Below are 25418 nucleotides of genomic sequence, written 5' to 3' on the forward strand. Positions count from 1 at the left end.
CTGACTCCGCTGTATCACAGGCCTCCCACAGGCCCGGGAGGGGGCTCCCCCTCTGTCCTCCCACCTTGAGGCAGCAGGGAGGGAGGAGATCAGACAAGGAGGTTCAGACACGGGTAAACAGTATAAAATCAGAAGTCACATGCCGCTCTTTAATGCCGATCTCAAAAGCACTGAAATAAAAGCCAAGCAGGCGTGACGAGCTGCATCTTTCCATCAATGACGCCCAGCGCTCGCCCCGCTGTTGTGGGCAGGAAGCCACTGCACCCGAGGTGCGAGGCTCTGCAGCCCCCCGTGCGGGCTGCTGTCTTCTGCAGTCTGTCCGTCCCTTGGTCCAAGGGCCCTCAGGATGCTTATCCTCCTCCGAGTGCAGGAAACAAGGCTGCGCTTTGTCTTTGACTGAGAGTTCTGATCCTTCAGCTGACAGGACTCGCTTCCCTGGAGCTGGAAAGACCCTGGCGGCTTAGGGATCTTTACCCCTCTGCTGTGCCCATCCTTGACTCCATGGTCTGTGCTCACCAGGCCTTTTTGTTTCGGACAGAAGGACATCTAGGGGAGTAACATATAATAACTGTCAGTCCGGGAAACACCTGGCACCCAGCAACCTTCAACACGTGTTCGACCCAATCAGCCTCTGCCTGGTGGCACGAGCCGGACCAGGCTCAGAGGGGTCCGCTGGCCATGGTCAGTGAGGTCACGGCTGCAGAAATGGACAAGGATAACCATCTGGCCCCTAGAAACAAGTTTAGGAATGTCAAACTCTGTATCAGGGTGAGTTCAACCTCCACATTTTCATGCAGGCTTTTCATCAGGAAAGCTGGTTTAGTAGGAGTCGTAAACCTCATGAGACCACCCGCCAGCGAGGGTCCCTGAGGCCCAGACACCAGCTCGGGCCTTCCTTGTCTACACCTGTCAGGCAGGAAGAATGGCCTCTACTGGAAGAGACCACCTGTCCCAGCTATCCCAGAAAAGGGCTGCTGCAGAGGGCGCAGCCCGGCACCCGCTGAACAGACCCACGGGTGTCCCGAGAGACCCACGTGGGCCCCTCCTTCCCTCCATTTCAGGCACAAAAGCCCTGCGGAACCGAGCTCTTGCCCCCCCGCCCAGCAGACAGTGAGGCAGATGTGTGCTCTCACTGTGGGAGCAGAGAGGCACATAAGGAGAGACGCATCACACAAATGTTAATTCTAGTTTTCATTTTTTGAGGCAGCTCTGTATTTCTGTCCACAGCAGCTGGAGCATTTTACATGCCTACCGGCAATGTCCAAGGGTTCCAGTTTCTCCACAGTCTCGCCAATACTTGTCATTTTAAGTCCTTTTGACAGTGGCCACCCTAAAGGGTGTGAGGTGACAACCCACTTGGTTTTGATTTGCATTTCCCTAATGATTAGTGATGGTGAGTGTCTTTTCATGTGCCTGTTGTTGGCTATCATTCTACCTGTTTTGGAGAAATGTCTATTCAAGTCTCTTGCCCATTTAAAAATTGGATTTCTTGTTGTTAAGTTGTAGGAGTTCTTTATATATTCTGGATTTTAACCCCTTATCAGATGTTTGACTTGCAAATATTTTCTTCCATTCTATCCATTACCTTTTCACTCTATAGATGGTTTCCCCTGCTGTGCAAAAATTTTTAAGTTTGATGTAGTCCTATTTGTCTATTTCGGTTTTTGTTGTCTTGCTTTGAGTGTCACATTCAGGAAATTACAGCCAAATACAAAGTCACAAGGGTTTTCCCCTGCACTGTCTTCCCGGAGTTCAATAGTTCAGGTTTTATCTTGGGGTCTTTATTCCATTTTGAGCTCATTTTTGTATATGATGTAAGGTAAGGGTCCAACTTCATTCTTTTGCATGTGGATATCCAAGTCTCCCAACACCATTTGCTGAAAAGACCATCGCCCCCCATTGTACAGCCTCGGCACCTTGGTTGAAGGTCATCTGACTCTTCGCATGAGGGTTGGTTGTGGGCTCTCTGTTCTGTCCCACTGGGCTACACGTGTGTTGTTGGGGAAGGCAGTCTCGTTCCTACAGTCTTTCAACCCCCATTCAGCTGTACAGGAATGGGCATCGAGCCTGGAACACTTCCTCACCAAGAGAGAAAGAACCCAGGGAGCCTGTGCAGGGCTTATCACCTTGTGTAGGGGTACCGTTCCCCGTTACAGGTGCAACGAGTGTTCCTTTGTTCAGCTTCAGTATGTTCACAAAGGCCCTTGGGCATGCCCCCAGTTTTCAGTATTTCTGACTCCACAGAGGAAGGGTTGAGGTCTTTCTGCTGTGGCAGAAGAGGGGTGCTCACAGGCACCAACTGCCCTGTGCTGGCTGCCAGGAGGAGCTACCAGTGAGGAGGGACCGAGCTCTACTACGGAAACTGACGTTGCTCTGTGTCCTCTCCATGTAGGTGAAGCGCTGTCCCAGCCTGTTGTGTTTCTCTTGGTAACTCCAACGCCAAGATGCAATGGCAGAGGTGTCTGGACTCCGCCCTGAGATTGGTGACCAGGGCAAGATGCTCTGCTCCCTTGGGATTGGTAACCAGCACCTGACACTCAGCTTGACATCTGTCTTTAAACCAGTACCATACTGTTTTGATTACTGCAACTTTGTAATAAGTTTTGAAATCAGGAAGTGTGAAGCCTCCAGCTTTATTTTTCTTAAAAAAATTTTTTTGGATGGTCAGGATCCTTTGAAATTCTGTATGAATTTTAGAATTTTTTTCCTGCTTCTGAAAAAAATGCCATTGGCATTTTGATATGATTGCACTGAATCTTCGATTGCTCTGCATAGTACGGACATTTTAACAATACTAAGTCTTCCAATCCATAAACACGAGATGTCTTTCTGCTTACTTGCGTCTTCTTTAATTTGTTTCAGCAGTGTTTTGTAGTTTTCATTGTGCAAGTCTCTGACTCCCTGGTTAGGTTTATTCCTAAGTATTTTATTCTTTTTAATGCTATTGTAAATGGGATTGTTTCCTAATTTCCTTTTTGGATTGTTCATTGTCAGTGTATAGAAATACAACTATGTTTTGTGTGTGGGTTTTGTATTCTGCGACTTTAATCCATTTATTTTTTCTACAGGTTGTGTGTGTGTGTGTGTGTGTGGAATATTTTAGAGTTTTCTCTAAAATACATACAAGATCATGTCAACTGTGAAAAGAGATAATTTTACTTCTTGTTTCCTATGTGGATGATTTTTACTTCTTCTTGCCTAATTAATTTGGCTAGGACTTCCAGTACTATGTTGAATAGAAGTCTCAAATTCAAACTTCACTCCAGCCTTTTTCCTAAAAGACGTTATCAAGTTGCTGTGAATCAAAATTTATTTTAAAAGCCTTAGATAAGTGCTATTCACAAGAGGATGCATAAAATCCTGTTCGGGAGAATAATTACCTTCGTATTCAGTTTCCACGTAAACTTGAGTTTTCCTGCATTGTATCTATTTATAGCACATGTGTATAAAACTCCATTTTTTCCTCCTTCCAGCAGCTGAATGAGGGTCACTAAGGTTACCAGCCACCAGGACAACCAGAGACAGGGCTTGCATGAGGCCAGTGCATGCAAGAAAAAAGACATAGCACTTTCCCTTGAAAGTGTAGCCAGGGAGATAAGACAAACAGAAAACACTGCAGCACAGCCCATGATAAGGGCCAAGGAAGTACAATCGTGCCAAGAAATGCTGAGAGATTCACTCAGGGGGAGCAAAAAAATGACTCTGGGTGCTCAGAGAGGCCAGGACCTCACTGAAAGTAGCTGCCCTCCAGGCAGGGGCGAGGCTGGGACGTGGCACCTATCTGCTCCAAGGATGTGGGCAAAGACCAGAGGGTTGGCAGCAAGAGAGGTGGAGGGAAGGAGTGGTTGGAGCCACACTGGGGAGAGCTTGGGACGGCAGGTTAAGGAGTTCAGATTTTATGCACCAGGTGGATGTGATAGGACCTGAGGCACTTTTTGAAACAGGTTTTTCTGGCATCAGCGTTTCAGAGTCGGCACACCTTCAAAATCTCCTTTGGCAACAGCTGTGTGGGGAGAACCAGTCATGTTATCGAGTGTGGGCTAGTCGTCAGGAGGGTCTGTTTCAATGGAATGATGCCTTGGTGGCCAGCGGATGGTGGCAGAGAGCGGGCCCGGGGCCCTGCCAGCCTGCCTTTGACACCTCCTGGGTGCCTCTGCTTCACCTTGGGAGCAGACCTGCATTCCTGCGAGAAGGTTCTGGCTTATTTCAGTGTCTGCATCCTGGCTGATGCCATGGGCTACCACTGCTTCCAGGAGAGGAACGCCCCTCCACTCAGTGGGTTCAGGTGCTCAACACTGCATGTCACAGCCAGCCACTGCCCTCGTGCGACTTCCTTCATGAGTCCCCAGGGATGAGAGGGAGTACCGTATACGACACGAGTAATCTTAGGGAGGACCCGGCAGTCTGCTGGAATATGGGAAGCCTCTTTATTTTAGCATCAGTTTTATCCAAAGATTTGGGGAGGTGCTAAGGGGAAAGTGCATCACAGATAAATAACTAAGTACCTGCTACAAACTGCATATCTGTGACCCCCTCCCACTCCCTGATCCAAATTCATCCATTGAAACCCAGTCCTCAATGTGATAGTGTCTCGAGGCAGGGTCTTTAGTGGATGATTAGGTCATGAGGATGGAGCCCTCCTGAACGGGGTTAGGGTCCTTATAAGAGGGACACCAGGAAGCTCCCTTCTGCCATGTGAGGACACAGTGAGAAGCCAGTCGTTTATGGGTTCTCACCAGACACCAAACCCGCCAGCACCTTGATCTTGGACCTGCCACCTCCAGGACCGTGAGAGAAATTCCTGTTGCTTGTAAGTCTATTGTATCCTGTTACAGCGGCCCAAACGGACTAAGACTACCTTTTCATCGAAAATCAAACCCAGAAATACTGCAGAGGAGAAGACAGCTCACAGGAATTTTAAAAATCAAAAATAAAGCTTGAAAAAAAAATTCTCCCTGGGCAGCCTCAGGCCTAACCCTCAGTCGGCTCCCTGAGAAAATGACTTCATTCCCAGAGGATATTTCAGTCAAAAAACTTGGGAAGCCCAGGCCAATGGGAACAAGACTGAATCTGGACACTGACTTTCACACTTTCCTTCCACTGAGCCTCTAAAAGAGACAAGTCCCCTCCCCTCCTCTGGGAGAAGCGTGTTACCCGTGGCTCAGCCCAGACTCTTCTCTGAAGAACAGATGACCACGGAGGTTTTATTAAGCCTGCCAATAACAATGCATCTCTATTACTGGAACTTCTTTGCTGTAGTGACACCTAGGAACCCCTCGGTCTGTTTCAGAATTTAAGTAGCAGGTGAGAAAAAGAATATGCGTGTGTATCTACATATGTATGTATCACCGAATCACTATGCTGTACACCAGAAACTAACACAGCATTGTAAATCAATTAGACTTCAATAAAAATGAATAAATAAATAGGTAAATAAATAAATAGACAGGTGATAGTAAGGAGGGTGTAGCTCAGTGGTAGAGCACATGCTTAGCATGCACAAGGTCCCGGGTTCAACCCCCAGTACCTCTATTAAAATAAATAAATAAACCTAATTGCCTCCCCCTCGCCCAAGAAAATAAAGTAAATAAATAAGTAATTTTAAGAAACCAGGTAAGCGATGAGGCCCTGCACCAGACCATTTCCCTGAAGATGGCAGGACAGGATGTGCCCGGGAGGGAGGCCCTCGGATTCAGTACACACACACACACACACACACACACACACACACACACACACACACTCGCGCACAGGCACTCTCGCCAGCTGTGGATTCTTCCCCTGCCTCCCGTACAATTTTCTTTTTTTTTCTTTCTTTCTTTCCCCCACAATTTTCTATTTTCAGCAGGTTGTCGAGTGAACAAGCTGGTGCACGACCCGAGCCCCCCTCAGGTCCCCGATGTTGTTTAAACAGCACCACGTCTCCCTGGGAAACACCCTGGCACGACGGCCCCTTGACCAGCAGGAAAATACACCTCTGACTGGGGTGCTGTTTCGAAACCCTGTCTCCCTGTTGGGTCAAATAAATAAAAAGCCTGTCTTTAGCCAATACCAGCAGTGATTTCTCAAGACCAAAGCAATTTCTGGCACAGGAAAGCTCCAGAAAAGGAAAGTCACTGGCTGTCGCCCAAGAATTACAACGATGCTTGAAAGTAAGTTTGGAGGGGCGGCAGGTAGAGCAGGAAGGAAGCCGTTTATCTGCTTAAGGAACAACTGTCCTAACCCCGAAAGAAGGACTGGAAGTAAAAGAAGATCACAGGGTCGATAAAGTCACTACTGTTTTCCAGTGGTTTTTATAGGAAGAGAGACTAAGTTTGCATGGAGTTTCAAAGGTGAGAGAAAACCACGTCTGCTTCCTCCCTCATCTCATCCGCCACATCTCAACCCCAGGGCTGCACCACACACCAAGTCCAGGACGAAGCCAAAAACAGATGCCAAGGAAGAGATTCAGGTGCATCTTCAGTACGTTAATCAAACCCTATTTTTTAAATAACAGCTTTATTGAGATGTAATTTACACACCAGAAAACCCATCCATTTAAAGTGTACAACTCTGGGGGAGGGTATAGCTCAATGGCAGAGTGCCTGCTTAGCGCGCACGAGGCCCTGGTTCAATTCCCAGTACCTCCATTAAAAACAAATAAATGAAAGTACCTCTCCCCACCAAAAGAAAATTTAAAAATTAAAAAAATTTTTAAAGGTTTAAAAAAAAAAATAAAGCGTACAACTCAACGGATTTTCAGGTATTCACAGAACTGTACAACCATCGCCGTAACTTCAGGACATTTTCATCACCCTACAGAAACCCCTTCCCCATGAGCGGTCCCTCCCCATCTCCTGCCACCATCACCACTCTCAACACAAAGCAACCACTCATCTACTGTGTCTACAGACCTGCTATTCTGGGCACTTCATATAGGAATCGTGCAATACACAGCCCTTTGCGTTTGGCTTCTTCACCTGGCACCATGCTGTCAAGGTCCCCCTGCCCCCGTGGTAGCCTGTGTCAGTCACATGTCGTCTCTCCAGTGGCTGAGTAACATTCCACTGTACCACACACTGCATGCTGTTTGTGTATCACTGATGGACACTTGGGTTGTTTCCACTTTTCGGCTTTTATGAATAATGCTGCTATGAACATTCATGTACTAGTTTGTGCATGGACATACATCTTCATTCCTCTTAAATGCAATCCTGTTTCAAATGCACAAGGGACACTTACTAAGGCTCTGAGGGAGTGGCTCGGTTTGCGGTCAGTGCAGCCTTTTAGACACAGACTCGCAGCTCCAGTCAGGAGCAGACGTGTTTCCTGGTGCCCCGTCCCCCCACAGCCCTCAGCACAGAGCGCGCCCGCAGGAGGACGGCCACAGGGGCTCCACTGTTAAGTCCACTCTGCAACCCCCAAAGCCTCTCACGTTAAGAGTCCTGACGTCAGCTGACAAACCACTGTTTCCACCAAGGGTGGTTTTTTTTCAAGGCTTGTTTTGGCAGCTCTGCCTTCTCAGCAGAGCTAGTTTGTGCAAATACCTGGATATCTTGTTGCCTTTTACCCTTCTTAGCTTATTAGAGTGAGTGTTAAACGGGAGAGTGGAACTACTCATGCGGGTGACAAGGTGCACAGGCTGCAAGTCACTAGACTGTCCAACTGAGAGCGAGCTTCCCACGAAGGAAATGCTGGGAGGAAGTCTCTGGAGAGCATCTAAAAAGCCAGGTGAAGTGATGAAGTGGTGAAACCTTTAACGTATGGACTGAGAATTAACACTTCAGAAACTACCCCAGCACGGCCAATTTTCAAGTGGGACAGTGTTGTGACTGTATGTGGGGAGGAGGGCAGGGAGTAGAGAGAAGTTGACTTAAGTTTTTTTTTTTCTATTTTAAAAAATAACTATTTTCAAAAAATACTAAAAGAAAATTTCTATCTTTTAGGGCTACTCACTAAAATACTTACAGATGAAATGACATTTCTTTTGAAATCTTCCTGGAGGAAGCATGGGTAGGAATACACACAAAGCAATATTGACGATGAAGGAAGAATTACTGGCGCCGGGCAGTGGGAGTTTATTATGCTCAGTTATGCTCAGCTTGGCATTTCCCATAATAGAATAAAAATACAGCCACACATTCCTGAGACCGAAACGCAGAGAGAAATTCCCAGGGTCTCAGCCCTGTTACAGTGACAGTCTGCTGTCACCTGTACCAAAAGAGGAAGGCTGGGGTGGAAATTCCCGCTAATTATTTTAATTCCTCAAATAGCAATCCACTGACACGGCTCAGAAAAGGAAATGTCAGCGAGGAGTCTCCTGGTCACGGGGCCCCTCGCGCACCTCTCTGGCCACAGCTTCCCCTCCCTCCCACCAGAGGCGAACGTCGTTATCAGTTTCTTGCACATCTTTCCAAAATTAGACTCAACTCTCCCGCCCGCCTTGCTGTCCTGACTTGAATGCATTTTGGAGATCTCTTCTAAGAACTTAGAAAGCTTCCTTACTTCTGATTAAGCTGCTACGAAACGTTCCCGAGCACACAATCTCTGCTAGTTCGCTGCGGGTGGGCCTTTCTGGGTCGCTTCCCATCTCCTGCTTTGCAAACAGCGCTGCAAAGAATCATCTTGTCCAAATATTGTTTTGCACGCATTCAGATTCACCACAGGGCAAATGTATACAGCAGTGTAGCTCCTGAGTCCTTACCATACCTGCTGCTGTTAGACTGCACTTCAGAAAGGTTAGATTTCCATTTACTTTATTTAATTTAACTGAATTTAAAAATAAAACCCAGGCAAAGCTACAGCCATCTCTAGCCTCCTTCCCTCCAGCAGTTAAGTCTTTCCTCCAACGTGAAAGTTTCTTTCCCAAAATGCCGTTTCAGGTGAGATGGACCAACTCTGTGTGAAGAGTTTACTTTAGAAACATCACAACTGTCCATACATACTGTTTAATCTACGTTTTAAATGTTTTCGTAACAAACAAACTAGCATTTACTGAGCGGCTCCCAGGGGCCAGGCAGCGCATCGAGCACTCCCAGGGAGCCGCACACTTAGTCCTTGTGCAGCCTGGGGGCCAGTTCTGTCACCAACCTTGGTTCAGACGAGGAGGGAGGTCCAGGCTGAGTAACTGTCCTGAGTCACGCAGCTCAAGACAATGGCTGTCAGGGGACCCCCACCCCTCCCTCCACTGCCTGTCTGTGCACAACACCCTCCAGAGTTAGGAAACCCGCAAATTTCCACCCCAGGCCATTCCCCACCTAGCAACATGTACATCCGCTGTTCAGTTTTCAAACACTGGCTTGTCCCGCAGTTTCAGGAATCAATTATACACAAAAGCACTCTCTTATCAGAGGGAAATATCTACCATATTGGCAAACAGACGTCCAAATCTGGACTCACAACTGGTTGGATTTGAGCTGAGTGTGGAGGCCTGAAATATTTATAAATGGAAAATGTTTCACATAAGAATCACAGCAGTTCCTATGTTCCATGACTCAGGGGGGAAAAAAGGACTGAACTTAGCACCGAGGAGGTCTCTTGCCACATAACCAGCTAGTTTTGAAAAACTGAACTGAAAAATTTAGCTTTTGACTCAAGTCATTCAACCCTCCTTTCCCCTCTCATCCCCAGACATCATTCCCCTCAAATACATTCTGAGTCTCAGTCAAAACTGCTGCTGTCCAGGAAAAAAACACCAAAAACTAGCAAGCAGGCGCTTTTATATTCAGCTTTCCTTTCAGATTCAGGAAGCTCACAGATGATTTGAAGTCTGCACATTCGAAGTCTACACGTAAGGCCCTACACATTCAGCCACAGACCTTCTAACAATAAAGGTCACATTTTTGTCATGCCTTCTGTCAACTGGCTTCTAAGCTGCTCTGAAACGCTGCCCATCTGTCAAGGCTGGAGACCCAACCTGCAAACACCAGGCATCTGGAAGAGTCTGACTTAATCACAGAGGAATTTTTTTTAAAAAAGACAATGACCAAAACCTCATCCAATCTGCTTAACCAGTGGATGGACCCAGCAAGTAAAAAATGTGGAATCACTGACAGTGTATCAAGTAAAACTTTAGATTTCAGTGATTACCTTTACAACTTCCCAGAGGATGTCTCGTCATTTCAAGGAATGTCAAAAGTTTCTCAAAAGAGAGCTAATTCATTTTTTGTTTTTAAGGGAAAGGCATTTGGTTTTCGTAAAAGGAATAAAGTATAGATCGTCAACTCCAGGTAATTTACAAATTAATATCTAACACCATAAGCCGCCAAAAAACATGCCACTCGGGGGGAGGGTGCAGCTCAAAGGTAGAGCGCATGCTTAGCATGCATGATGAGGTCCTGGGTTTAATTTCAAGTACCTCCATTCAAAAATTAAAAAAAAAAACAAAAACGAATAATAAATAAATAAATAGACCTAATGACCCCCCGCCCCAAATGCCACTTGCTTCCTAAGTCACATTTTTCAAAGCATGTTCTCAGAGTCAGCCCATGAAAACAGGGCTAATGGTGAAATTGGTCTGGGAAAGCTGGACTCAGCCACCTCTTGGAAGTGGAGGCTAATAGGCAGAGGAAGAAATGTCCAAACTCAGCTGTCAGAGAAATGCAAGACAAATCATGAGAGTACGGGATCACTTTACACATGCTAATGCAGTCAACGTTAAAAAGTTGGACGATGTTACAAGCTGGCTGCAGTGAGGGAACACAGGAGCCCTGAGCACTGCCGGTGGGGTGAGGACCACAGCAGGCATCTGGAAGAACAACTCTTTGTAGTCAAACTGAGTGCAGCCGTAGGCTGTGCCTCAGCAGTCTTCCTCCTGGGAATAGACCCCGCACCTTTTCATAGAGGCCCATGAGGTGACATGTTCAAGAATCCAGGGTGGGAAGCAGCTCGGACCCTGGGAGACCAGACAGGTGAAAGGGGAAAGAACGCACACTCTGCATGACTAACTGCACTGACAGCCCCAGTAAACCTCCCTATCACCACGCCCTTTGCAGTGTGACTTTTCAGCTCCTTCCTTCAACAGGTAGAGGCTCTCTCCCCACATTCATTCAGGGTTGAACTTGTGACTTGTTTTAGCCAACAGACTATGGTGGGAATGACGACGTGCAAGTTCCAAGCCTGGGCCTGGTGCATTTCCTCTCTCTCGGACTCCTGCCGTGCCACCATGTGACCAAGCTTGGGGTAGCCTGATGGAGGATGACAACAATGTAGCCAAGTCCTCTTAAATTACCCAGCCCCCAGTAGACCACAGGTGAATGAGGGACACCAGCTGAGAAGAGCAGAGCCAGGCACAGATCACCCAAGGCAGGCGGCCAATCACACAGACTCATGAAAACTGAGTGACTAAGTCCCTAAGTCTGCGGTGTTTTATCACTAAGTGTAACTAACCGATACACACTCCAAGGAGTACCATCCAGCAATTAGAAGCGATGGAGCAGATGGGTGTACAGCAAAATGAATGGATTTTAACATCATAGAGCAAATTAGACAAGAAACTGAATTAGGTAATTTATGCAAATGCAATGGTGCTGACAATGTCCACACTTGTCAATAATACACATTTTATGGAAAAAAAAACATGCAAAATCAAAGACGTACATTTAAACCCGAGGGACGGATGCCAGTGATATAGAGGGAAAGGAGGTAAACAGCAAGAGGCCTCGCTCCAGTCGGCGATGACAAATGAAGGGAAAAGTGTGGTTTTGCAACCCTCCATGCTGATGTGTGCAGTGAGCCCCAGCTCAGAGGACGCTCCTGTCCACAGCCTGCTGCACCATCTCCTCTCAGACAGTTAAGGTGGCTTGCAAAACAAGAAAGCACTTTTACCAGAGTATTGTGACTATCTACCGGTCTGTCTCCCTGATGAGATGGTCAACTTTGAGTGCAGAGTCTTAATTTTCTTGGAACACCCAGTGCCTCGTATCCTGCAAACATCTGTTGATAAAAGAACTCTTTCATGAAGAAGGGAGCCAAGATGCAAGAGTAGAGAGACTCCCAGCTCGCCCTCTCCCACAAATACACCAAGAATTACATCTACAAACCCAATGAATCACACAGAACATCTACTGAACTCTGGAGTGTCTCTTGCTTCAAAATACAGGAAGATTCTCACAAAATCCAATAAACAACAAGTTTATACTGTACAGCACAGGGAACTATATTCAATATCTTGTAGTAACTTGTGGTGAAAAAAATATGAAAACAAGTATATGTACGTTCATGTATGACTTAAGCGCTGTGCTGTACACCAGAAATTGACAAACTGACTATACTTCAATAAAAATACACATACACACACACACACAAAAGAAAAAGAACTCTTTCATCAACTGACTACTATACAGAAAATAGATAAACATCAGGGTCCCACTGTGGAGCACAGGGAACTATATTCAATACCTTGTAATAGCCTATAATGAGAAAGAACATGAAAATATAACATATATACATACGTATATATCTATAACTGAATCACTGTGCTGTACACCAGAAATTGACACAACATTGTAAACACTGAAATTGACAATACTTCAATACAAATGTTTTTAAAAAAAGGACTCTTTTATCCTGTAAAAGGAGCTTTCCCATCTTGGGACGACTGACATTTTGGACCTGGTATTTTTTGTTAGCGGTAGTCTGTATGTGTGTGGCAAGGGCAGGGGGCTGTCCTGTGCACCGTAGGATGTTTTAGCAGCACCCCCACCTCTTCTCTGCAGACGCCGATAGCACCCGTGCTGTCGTGACAATCAAAAATGTCTCCAGATATTGCTATAGGTTCCCGGTGGGTCAAACTCACTCCTTGGCTGAGAACCACAGCCACAAAAGATTGGGCTACATAAAGCTCCGATTCTGAGATGACACTGGAACCAGCTTGAAACCAGCCATGTCTGAGATGACACATTTACACCACAATCTACAGAATACCTCTCAAGGAGGATTCAGATGGCCAGCCTTTTCCCTTCTCAGATGGTTCTCATCCACTAGCCCAAAACGAATGTCTTTGTTCGCTACCCTAAGCAGAAAGGTGAAGTACAAATCCCACTTGCGTTTTCACATCCACGCGGAAATATTTCTACTCCTAAGTTTTTGGTCACACCTTTTACTTACAAAGTTTAAATCTGTCTCTTTAAGCTAGCGATAGACGCCACTGACTTCTCCATCACACTGCAGAGGCTGTTTATCTATCCGGGGCTGCAGCAGCCGGCGTCCCTGCTCTGTCCCCTTCAGCACACATGACAACCAACGTGAGACCAAGCTAACAGGACGCTGCCACATTTGTCTCGTGGGCGCCGCAGGGGCAAACACCAGGCGTCTCAGTAACCTCACCCAGACCTTCGGTAATCACTGCGGGCTACTGACTGCAGACAAATATTTGCCTTGGAGGTCTCTCTATGGGGAGACAGAGCTAAACTAAGCTTCTTTTGTTCGTAGAGACTGAGTGTAACACTATGGAAACTACACAGTGCCCACATCACCCATTTCTTGCAATTATACAAATAAAGGAGCAACAGGGCTAGTTCTGCAAAGATCTGACTCAACATCCTTCCTTTTACTTCTCCTTTTCCCCTATGTCACCTCCAACAAGTCAAACAACTAAGCGGAACATCAATGGATGAAGAGCTGCTGGGGAAAAGTACATTCACCTGGTCTCAAAATAGGCCCCCACAGACTCATTACAAGAGATGGGGGCCCCGTTGCACAAGACGTGGCAGATACCCCTGTAACCAAGCGACAGAACTTGGCATCCCTGCCATGGAAACAAGCCGTTATCACCGGCCTCCGGATGTGACATGATCAGAAATAAAGCAGCACCAACCAGCTTGTGTTCCTGCCCAGGCTGTCTAATCTGAACCTCATCGTGAGGAAACAGACACCCGGGCTGTGGAACATTCCAGAAGAAAACGGCCTGGACTCCTAAAATGTCAGTGTCCGAAAACAAGAAAAGGCTGAGGACGCTCGTCGATTAAAGGTGACTGAGAGACATGGCAACCAAATGCAGTTTGTCAGTCCTGACCTGATCCTTGAACAGAAGCTGGAGGGAAAGGACATTCTTGGGACATTAAAGGACATTTTGGGAATTTGAATATGGGCTGCATGAACTATATAGTATTGAAGTGATGCAAAATTTCTTCAGTGGGATAAGAAGTCTTGCTATTGTGTGGGACAGGTATAGCTCAGTGGTAGAGTGCGTGCTTAGCATGCACGAGGTCCTGGGTTCAATCCCCAGTCCCTCCACTAAAAAATAAGTAAATAAATAAACCTAATTACATCCCCCTCTTCAAAATACAGATAAAATAAATCTATTTAAAGAAAAAAAAAAAAGTCTTGCAATTGTATGAGAGTATCTCTGTTCTTCGGAGATATATACTGAAGTCTTTAGGACTTCATAGTGATTGAACAAAAAATAAAATAAATATACAGAGTTACACAGGGCAATAAAGTGTGACAACGTTAATTAGAAAATTTAAGGGGGGAGGGTATAGCTTAGTGGTGGAGTGCACGCTTAGCATGCATGAGGTCTTGAGTTCAATTCCCAGTACCTCCATTAAAGTAAATAAATAAACCTAATGACCTCCACCCCCAAAATAAATAAATAAATTTAAAAAAAAAAAGAAAATTTAAATGAAGGAAGTCTACAAAATTCAGGGAGTCTGAATCGTTCTTTCAGTTTTCCAATAGACTTGAAGTTTTTAAAATTAAAGTTGGGGGATAAAGAAAGCTAAGTATAGATCCGTTGCCATCAACATGTAACCAAGCCAGAATGTTTCAGAAATATATCACACAGGGAAGAAAAAGCATTAAGAACGAAATATTATTTTCTGCCTCAAATCTGAAGATAAGTAACCTGAGTTACTGTAAGTGTCTGCAAGCATAAGACTTAAAAAAAAGTCCTGGAATCCAATCATGTTTTGACTCTGTCACCACATTAAGAGGGAGTTAAATCAGAAGTCTTGATGCATCAGTTCTCAAAAATGCTAGAAATTTCTCATAAGGGCCTTGAAGATTTAGGCATGCATTAAACGAATCCCTGGCAAAGATTAATCTTTGTTTAACACGTTAACACAACTGCTCTCAGGAGAACGTCGAGAAATCTTGCTACAAAAGGCCTCCACTTCCCAGCAAGCAGTGACTACCAGCAACTTACAATAAGACAATGAAGACTTTTCTTTTAAAAAAAAAACATTACTTATTTACAATCTAAGTGTATTTACTTTGGATTCTGGACTTCTGCAATTGGGACGTTCAGCTGAGAGTTCATGGAATGGTGACTAAGAACAATTTGTTGAGAAAAGGAGAGAGTGGGCCATTTGGGCGTGTGGTTGTCTGTAAGGGTTTGGGGTTAGAGAGAGAAAATTAATAGTTTAACAGGGCCAATTAGGTATTACAACTTGAGACCAGGTCCTTCTTCAAAGGCGACAAGTTTCTACACCAAACGCCCTGGTCCCTTTGTTCACATTTTAGTGAGTCCATCTCCTTCTCCCCAGGGACTCAAACGAGCCTGAGGTTTCAGGCAAAACTTGGTGTGTGTGCACCTCTATGAGGGGAGAGAGCTTAGCTCTCCCTGGTTCTCAACAGACCCCTGACCACCCCAAAAGGTTAAGGGCCAGTGCCTTTTGAGATCGGCTATAACCTCTTCTCTGGGCTTGAAATATGCAGGGAACCTTAAGCACCTACGCGTGCACTTTTATCAAAAGGGCCTCTGATTCCTTGGTGTCTATTTCCATCTCTCTCACCAACGTTCCGGCTTGTCAGAATGCCAACCTGCCTTTCTGAAGCTCAGTTCATCTCCTCCTCTCTTAGCCCAGGAAACCTCTGCTCTCGGACTTAAAACTAGCTTCGAACAGAGAAGGGGCCCTAAGGTGTAGGGAACAGAAAGGTCCAGTTAAAGGTACTTGGCCTGGGAGACTGAACAGCAAATAAAGGCACACAGTTCCATTTTTGTACTTTTCCACCACTATTGGTTCCAAGTAGAGAGTTCACTTGAAAGTGGTCATTTTTATCTTTCATACGTTATTTTATTATACATGATTATTTTATCCTTTATAGAAGAAGTCAAACCCGGAAATCTAGATTCTGAATACAGACTACGCTATTCTTATTTAAGGGGAAATGAGGAATTAGTGACCACTCTTAATTCTACCAAAAGGAATTTGAGTCTATCCTTGCTACAAAATTTTCAGCACCCAAAGGAGGGCACAAAAACCTAAGTGGAGGAAAAAAATCCATGGGAAAAAAATGAAAGCTGGAATAGATTGGAAACTTTGATACAAAACACGTTAATGTCCCACCCTTGATAGCCCTTTTCTACCTGGGAGAAATCATTCTCATCTTAACTGGACAAAAACCATTTGCAACTTACTAATATCAGCCTGCTTCCACAGGGCCTGTGGGTGAAAAATGACTTTTATATTTTTAAATGGTTGAAAAAAAATCAAGAGAAAAATATTTTATGACACATCAAATTCCAATGTCAATGCCCATAAATAAAGTTTTATTGGGACACAGCTGAATGCATTTGTTTATGCATCGTTCATGGCTGCGTTCACGTTACAGCAGAGTTCAGTGGTCACCACAGAGACCAAACAGCCTGCAAAGCCTAAGATATTTACTATGTGGCACTTGACAGGAAAAAATTGCTGACTTCTGCCCTAGAACATCACATGATCTTTGGGAGGCTGGTTAGACAACGTCTTAGTAGGATACTGCAAGGGCACTCAGTAATCTCTTTTTGTCTTATTTTTAGGTTTTGGATAAACTTTTCTTAAAAATGCCTTTTTAACAGTTTACTGTCTTTCTCCCCTTGGGTCAGTAAGTCCTGAAGAAGAAAACCCTACCTGTAATGTAGAAACAGCCAAGCTGGACAGAATCCTGGCATTCCTATGGGTAAACATTGCTATGGGTAAACTGAAGTGCTCCAACATGTGTACAAAACACAGAGTAACTCTTCTCCAAAAAGGAGGGAACAAGGAAGAGACACTTAAATTTAGAAATGACGCCATGCATTCTCTAACTCTGTGTGCCCAGATCCACAGACTTTTCTCCATGGAGATACACAGGACTCTCTGAGGAGTGAACCCAAGACAGGTTTAAACTAGCAATGTAATGAGGGGCTGGCTGACAGGGGAGAACAGATAAAATGTAGCACCAGGACTGTTTTCATTTTATAAGCAGTAGCTGGATGTAAGGAAAATTCCCAGCTAGGGCTTCCCTGGAAACAGACTAACAGTTCTGAAAAAAATTTTAAGAGAAGGAAAGATTTCCAAAAGGAAAATGTCACCTGTCTTTTGAACATCTCATATATTAGATCTTCCACTATTCAGTTTTTAGTTAGGAGATTATAGAGATTTTGTGGGGAGCCTATGAGCAAGGGAACCTGGGGTTCCTCCTCATCTTTGACTTTTATAGTGTTGTTCTTATCCAGGGGTCCCTCCCAAAGAAACACTTCAAGTCCTTAAAGTAGTACCTGAACTATTCCCCCAAGTTCTTCCCACATACAGATCTTATTTTCCTACACACAATCCTTGAAGTTAAACTGCCAAAGCCCTCTGAGTTTAAGAACTTTATTTTTCCTTAACTACCACGAGCTGGTAACTAAACGTCCCTCCAGGTAAGGCTGGTGAATAACAGAGGAAATTGTTGTCATTCACCATCACCATTTTGCACAAGATGCTGTCATGACACTGCTGGGATTTCAGACAGACACAGCAGCCTGGAGCGTCCACCCCTGCAGCAGACAGGGCGGACACTGGCGACAGCGCTGTCTGGGTGAGGTCATCGTTTACTCGGCAAGCTGAGTTTCAGTCACAAATGTGGGTTCATCCAAGAGAATGGCCTGGTTAAAAGTTCTGGTTCAGGGGGAGGGTATAACTCAGTGGTAGACCACATGTTTACCATGCAGCAGGTCCTGAGTTCAATCCCCAGTACCTTCCTATAAATAAATACCTAATTACTCCCCTCCAACCCCTGCAAAAAAAAAAAAAAAGTTCTGGTCCAGACTGTGTCCATTCAAGGTGAGGAAATGGTGTAATCCCACTACTTTTACACTAACACGACATAGGGAAATTTATTCTCTTTGCCCAGTGGCTGCAACATGAATCTCCCAGAAAAACAACCATCTTTTGAGAGCAAGTACATGGGGAATAAACGAAAAGGTATCCTCAGGACAGATTATTAAAATAATGAAATGGTGGACATTAGGCGGACTGCTCTGCTGCCCTCTACTGGCTGGACCAAGGATCAACAACACACAAACGCACGCAGCACTGGTGTGCACACGTGGCTCCTATCCCTCTGTGGTTTTACCAGGCACTGCTCTTCCCAAGAAAAAGTTGGATGAGAAAGGCAGGGGGCCCGACGTATGGAAGCTCAAATCCACGAGGAGTATCTGAAGCAACACAGCACACTGTAACCCCAAGGGTGCCATTCCCATGGAACAATGTCGACAGAGCCCACAAAAGTTAAGCAACCCTGCAGCCCCAGAACGTCATTTCATAAATGCTCCAGAAGCGTGAGTGATCTCTCCCGGGTCAACGGGCCAGTCATGGGGCCAGAAGCAGAACATGCTGCCTGTCTCAGGGAGCGGCAAAGGGAAACTGGATTCCCACAAAGGGAAAAACAGGTTCCATCGGGGCTGGACTGAATGAAAACACACGAGAACACGTGTCCACGGCCCTTTCCACACTCCCACCACCCGTCAGGGTGTCCCGCACTCACCGCTGGTGACAGGGATGGCCCTCCTCCCCGGGGAACAAGCAGTGAGGGAGATCCAGACAGTAAACCAGCAATTTCAATGCAGTCTGAAGAGATGGGAGGGGGAGATGGAGGACGGCTTCCTGAAGGAAGCTGCATCTAACAAAGACCAAAAGAATGATGGACAGGTGAGGGAGGCAAGGAAACTATTCCAGGCAAATGGGAAACTATTCCAGGCAAATGGAACAGCACGCGCAAGAAAGCAGAGCTGAGAGACCATGGAGCATTCTATAAGGTCAAGGTCCAGAATAGCTGGGATGTGTGGGGGGCTCAGGGGTATGTAAACCACCAGGCAACAGACGAGGCTGGAAAGGAAGGCAGTGCCAGGCCACACAGGAGTCTGGAGGGCACCTGAAGGCCACAAGGAGCTGCAGAGGGACGTAAGCAGACAGGAGACGTGAACTGATTTCGGTTTGGGTTTCGTGCATCATGCAAGGCTCCAAGGAAGTCAGTTTCTCAAAAGAGCAGTCATCATTCCAGCTGCCAAGAAACTTAAAAGTGCAATATAAAAAAAATGAGTAATTTTTGAAGCAATTAATAGAAAAGATGGGGCTCCAGGATTTCAGAGATGATACAAAATAGATGTATCGATATTTGCTTCTGCTAATTGTGGGTCACTGCAGCTGAGTGCAGGCTACAAAGGTCTCTCTCCACTCTGAATCCTCAGTTCTGAGACCAATGCCTGGAACACAACAGGTGCGCAAATACTTTTGAATTAAGTTACCATTTGCTTTACACAAACAGTTTTGTTTTTTAAAGAACAGATGTGATACCTTTATTTACTGTGGAAGACACTGGAGAAAACAAACGGGTGGATGCTGTCAGGGAGCCGATATTAAGTAAATGCCTGCCTGCCTCTGCACACTTTCTGTGGGTTCTCTTCCTGCTCTTTTCTACAGTCTTATAAGCGGGAAGCGTTGTTCCCACTTTGCAGGTAGGAAACTGAGGCTCAGAGAGGTTGAGAAATCTGACCAAAGTCTGCAGACAGTAAGTGGCAAAGCTGGAATTCAAAACCAGATGGGTCCAACCCTGGGGGCCCGCCTGACTCTGGGCAACGTGACAGCTATACAGCTGGCAACAGCACCAACCAGCTGTAGTTAAGCCACAGGGAAAGCGGAGGAGGAGGAAACGTCTGGGGAAGGGGTGCAAAGCAGAATCAGGAAAAGTTTCTCAGGAGGGATGGTGTCTGGCAACCTCTGAGGATGAAAACTCTCAAAGTGAGGAGGAAGTGTTCCTGGTGGAGGGCGCGGCAGGAGCAAAGCGCATGCGTGTAAGACACCAGCTGCCCCGGGGGAAGGAGACCAGGCTGAGTTCCACTTAGCTCGTCCTTCATGGTGAGTAAGAGGATTAAAATAAATGCAGTGCTGGTCTGTTTGGAAACAAAAGGCACTGGTCACCTACAGAGCACCGGCAAGAATCCAAAAGTTCAGGCCAGCACTAGTGAGGCCGCGGGGAAACAGGCCTCCCTATCGTTGCTGACGGGCATGGCTCTCGTGGAGGGGAAATCTGGCAACAGCCACCAAAATGAGAGGTATCTACCTTTGACCCAGCAAGCCCACTTCGGGGGCTCCATCCCAGACACACCTGCCCTAGGACGCATGACCACGAACAAGCGTCCGCACTGAGCCCGGCTCAACCGCAGCGGACTGCGCGCCGGGCCGCGAGAGGGAACCCGCTCAGCCCATCACCGCGCCTCCGCCCAGGAACGCCCGGCCTGCGGACCCAGGGTGGCGGGGATGTCTACACATGGGAAAGTAAAAACAGACATCTCAGGAAGAGGAGCCAGGTATAGAGATTGCTACTTTTAAGTTGAAAAAGGTGGGCAATAAAGACATTTGCCTCTACTTGCATAAAGAGGTGGTTTTCCGCTTTGTGACATTTTTGCCTCCGGAGGCATTTGATAAAGCCTGGAGAGGTTTTTGATCGTCAGGTGGGTGGGTGCTGCCGGCAGCTGGTGCGTATGACCAGGACGGCCCCCAGGACACAGATCTACCCGGCCCTGATGTCAACAGCACGGGGGTTGAGAAACCGTGGCCTTTATTTACAGCTTTCTTGTTCAGAATTTTGTTCTATGTAGGTCATATGTAGTAAGTTTTAAAAATTATATTTGCAAACTGTTTATTGCTTATGTACAGAAATGGAAATGACTTTTGTAATTATCTTATATGGTGAGCAACCTTGCTGAACACTACAATGCTAATCATTTGTCTACTGTCTTAGATTTTTCTTTGCTCTTGTCGATGAATGATGAGTTTTTCTTTTTTTTTTTCTTTCTCTCCAATCCTTATATTTCTTATTTCTTTTTATTGTTTCACTACACTGGCTAGGCTTCTGCTTTCCAGGAGTTTATATTCCCAAGGGAAGAAAATCAAAGAACAAGATGTAGTTACCAGTCGGGATAAGGGCTAAGAGAAGAGTCACCACTCAGCACAGGGTAGTGAGATTGAAGTCAGCTCTGTTGTCAGTGTCCCTGCTTTAAAAAAAACAACCACCACCAAAAAAAACACCCTTTATTTTGAATTGCAGACTCATTAGAAGTTGCAAATATAGTACAAGAGAGGGCTTCTGTATCCATTACTCTAGCTTCTCCCAACAGTGGCATTTTACAGAACTATAATACTTCATTAAAACCAGGACACTGATACAGGCACAATACACTTAACAAGTCTACAGAAATCACAAGGATTCATCCATGTTTGCATATACTTTTTTTGGTATATATTTATGTGTAATTCTATGCAAGGCCCCTGCTTCTTACTACTATATTACATAACTTCAAACCAAACCACCACCTGCATGTATACTGGCTTCTATCCTGGAAGCAGTAACTTTGAGGGGATGTTCTGCACATGCCCTAAGGGTCCTTAGTTTCCTTCAGGTCAGGTGACAGTCTATGTGCCCAGACTGTGTGTGTTGGGGACTCTGAAACGCCCCCTTCCCCCTTACAAACCTCCCTGCCCTGCAGTGCCAGGCCTTCAACTTTCCCTCCGCAAGGAAGGGCCAGACAAACCCTGGGTCTGAAGTTTTTCCCAAGTTTACCTGAGGGCGAGATAAGGGGCACCACTCTCAACATTCCTGATATAACTGCCTATGTGAATCTCAAAGAGAGCCAGAAAAACGGCAAACAAATCAAGGTTTCCACAAACAACTGACTGGCTTCTTCCTCTCCAGCAAGGAGAACTGTATGCCATTCACTAACTCAATAAAATATTTATTGACTTATTCCTGCCATCCAAGTACCTAGAATCAGTTACTTAGATTTTTCAATCAAAAACACGGGGAGATCACTAAAGGGAAAAAATGAGGAGTGATCCAGCAAAGTGGGGCAGCAGCGGGGGTGGACCACCTCCCAAGATCCAGGCGTGGGTGGCAGAGAGCGCCAGGCACGCGATCCCCGGGGCCCACCTCACCCCTAGGGGCTCACCCACCTGCTTCCTCCTGTTCTCCCAAGCCAGAGATTGTCCCACTACTGTTTTGTTCAATGTAAGTGTATGTCTGCGTGGGGGTTAGGAGCTTCTTCAAAGCCTTTTAGAAAGAAGTGGGCTACAAATAAAATACCCAGTGAATAATTACAAATGGAGTTTCTAAAAATACACCAAAGGCACACCCAGTAGCCAGGGCATTGTTTTCTGGCCATAAACTAACGGTGTGAGATAAGAGAGAACAAATTTAGGATAGTAACCCCAAAGCCAAGAAAAGAAGCTATTCAAAGGAAAAGGGAGTGGTCAGCTGCGTCTGTAGCACACAGGTTCAGTAAGATGAGGACTGAAAATTTACCTCTGGCTTTGGCAGAGTGGTCGCCGCTGGTGACCCTGACCAGAGCTGGCTGGGTGTGATAGGGGCAGGCGGGCTAGAGTGGGTTCAAGAGTGAATGGAATGGGAAAATGACAGGCCACCATCCCTGATGAACACAGATGCATATATCCTCAATAAACCAAATTCAAGAATACATTGAAAGAGGGGAGAGGGTATAGCTCAAGTGGTAGAGTGCATGCTTATTAGCATGCATGAGGTCCTGGGTACAATCCCCAGTACCTCCTCCAAATATAAATAAATAAACAAACAAACAAACCTAATTACCTCCCCTCCAAAATTAAAAAAAAATTAATAAGTAAAACAAAGGATAAAAATCATCTCAGTAGATGCAGAAGAATTTGACAGAATTCAACATCCATTTATGATAACTCTCAACAAAGCTCTTTGACATCAGCCTTAGTATTTGTCTGGATATGTCGCCTCAGGCAAGAATAACAAAAGCAAAAGTATTTTTTTAAAAAAAACGGGACTGCAGTCAACTAGAAAGCTTTTGCACAGCAAAGGAAACCACCAAAAACATGGAAGGGCAACCTACTGAATGGGAGAAGGTATTTGCAAACAATGTATCTGATAAGGGGTTGATCTCCAAAATATACAAAGAACTTATACAACTTAACATAAAAAAAAACCCCAATTTCAAAAATGGGCAGAAGACCCAAATAGGTATTTTTCCAAAGACATATGGAAGACCAAAAGGCACATGAAAAGATGTTCAACATCACTAATCATCAGGGAAATGCAAATCAAAACCACAATTAGATACCACCTCACACATGTCAGAATGGTGATCATCAAAAAGACAAGAAATAACAAGTGCTGGCAAGGATGCTGAGGAAAGGAAACCCTTGTGGTGCTGTTGGAGGAATGAAAAACTGGTGCAGCCACTATGGAAAATTGTGTGGAGGTTCCTCCCAAAATTAAAAATATAATTACCATATGGTCAAGCAATTCCAATTCTGGGTATTTATCCAAAGAAAAATGAAAACACTCATTTGAAAAGATATGTGCACCCCAATGTTCATTACAGCATTATTTACAATAGCCAAGATACGGAAACAACCTAAGTGTCCACCAGCAGATGACTGGATAAAGAAGATGTGTGTGTATGTTTTTTACAGAGGAATAATTCAGTCATAAAAAGAATGAAATCTTGCCCTCTGTGGCAACATGGATCGATCTAGGGCATTATGCTAAGTGAAGTAAGTTAGACACAGAAAGACAAATGCCACGTGATTTCACTCTTATGGAGAATCTAACAAACAAAACAGAAAAATACTCAGAGATTAGAGAACAAACTGGTGGCTGCCAGGAGGGACGGGCAAAACAGGTGAAGGGGATTAAGAAGTATAAAGTTCCAGTTATAAAATAAGTAAGTCACAGGTGTAATGTACAGCATCAGGAATACAGTCAGTACTATTGTGATAACTGTGTACGGTGGCAGATGGTAGCTACATTTACTGCGGTGAGCATTTCATAACATATAAAATACTGAGCCAGTATGCTACATGCCTGAAACTAATCTGACATTGTATGTCAATTATAATTCAATTTTTAATAAGAGCAATTGGGAGGAGACGAATTAGTCAGGAAACAAAGACAAGTTTCCAAGAAGTTTTGCTGCAAAGAGGAGTAGAGAAAAAGAGTGACAACCGGAGGCACATGTAACCCTGAGGAGAAATTTGCTGTTGTTTCCAAGAAGGGTTCCATCACAGAACAGTTTCCTCATGTAATTTTTAACAACACTCACAGACATAGAAAACAAACTTACCTAAGGGAAAGGTGTGTGTGTGGGGAGCGATAAATTAGGAGTACAGAATTAACAGATACAGACTACTATAGATAAACTAGATAAGCAACAAGGATTTGCTGTAGAGCACAGGGAACAACAGTCACTATCTTGTAATAACCTATAATGGAAAATAATCTAAAATAAATATATATGTATAACTGAATCACTTTGCTATACACCTGAAACACAATATTGAAAATAACTACACTTCAATTAAAAAAAAACTGTAAATTTACTAAAAAACACTGAACTGCACACTTAAAAACAGGTGGATTTTATGGCATGTACATTGTAGCTAAATAAAACTATATTAAAAATACCACAGATAAACCATGTATCTATTTACGCACTATAGGTACACATGCACTTCTATATAAAAAGAGTAAGATTTTTTTTTTGCCCTCCCCACCAGGAGCCAGTTTTCACTCCCTTGCAGGTAATAACACCTTGGATGAGAATGCATCTGCTAAAATAACTGAAATGTTTTGAGAATCCAGCTACCTGACTCCTCATACTTTCATTAATGTGAAGTGAGTTCTTTTGCTGGCCCAGGAGAGTGTTTTCAGGTAGAGCCACCAGATGTATTCCAGGGAAAACAGAGCTGATGGCTACATCTGTCCCTCTACACAGAATCCTTCCAGGCTGGGGTCCTAAGACATTTCCATATCCTGAATGCCACACACAGGAGCATCAAACCTCAGAGTTCTCCCCACACACAGACAGAAGCTCCAGGATCATTCACTCCAGAAACAGCTGAAGGCAGTAAACTAAAAGCCAACCATTTGGAGTCAGAAAGATCTGGGTTGAATCTCACTTATTCCACTTCCTGGTTGTGACCTGAAGTCACAATAACCTCTTTTAGCCTCAGTTGCTTTATCTGTAAAATGGGGTAAGGGTAGTTCCAAACGTGGAACATGTTTTTGCCTATTTTCCCTATCCTTGGAGATCTACTTTTTCTGCAATGTAATTTGAGTGGGGTTGACTCCACCCCTGGTACCAGAGGTGAACAGATGACCCAGGTGTAGTCAAGGTACTCTATGTCTTTGGCCATACTGATTGGACCAGGAATGGCCATACGACATAA

At 44.9% G+C, this 25418-nt stretch overlaps 1 protein-coding gene across 2 annotated transcripts in view; it reads right to left on the reverse strand.

Moving 5' to 3' along the window:
* CMTM8 (CKLF like MARVEL transmembrane domain containing 8) overlaps nt 1-25418 on the reverse strand; it is a 67815-nt gene that overhangs the window by 17386 nt on the left and 25011 nt on the right. Inside the window, exon 1 of one of the 2 annotated variants that reach the window (XM_074345356.1) lies at nt 18694-22132. The exons of the other annotated variant lie outside the window; for it this stretch is intronic. Within the exon in view, the coding sequence (XP_074201457.1) occupies nt 18694-18828 (135 nt within the window). The 5' untranslated portion in view covers nt 18829-22132. Of the gene's footprint in view, nt 1-18693; nt 22133-25418 lie in introns of those variants that run through there. 2 annotated transcript variants of the gene reach the window in all.

Source organism: Camelus bactrianus, chromosome 17, assembly GCF_048773025.1.
Source record: "Camelus bactrianus isolate YW-2024 breed Bactrian camel chromosome 17, ASM4877302v1, whole genome shotgun sequence".
Lineage (NCBI taxonomy): Eukaryota > Metazoa > Chordata > Mammalia > Artiodactyla > Camelidae > Camelus > Camelus bactrianus.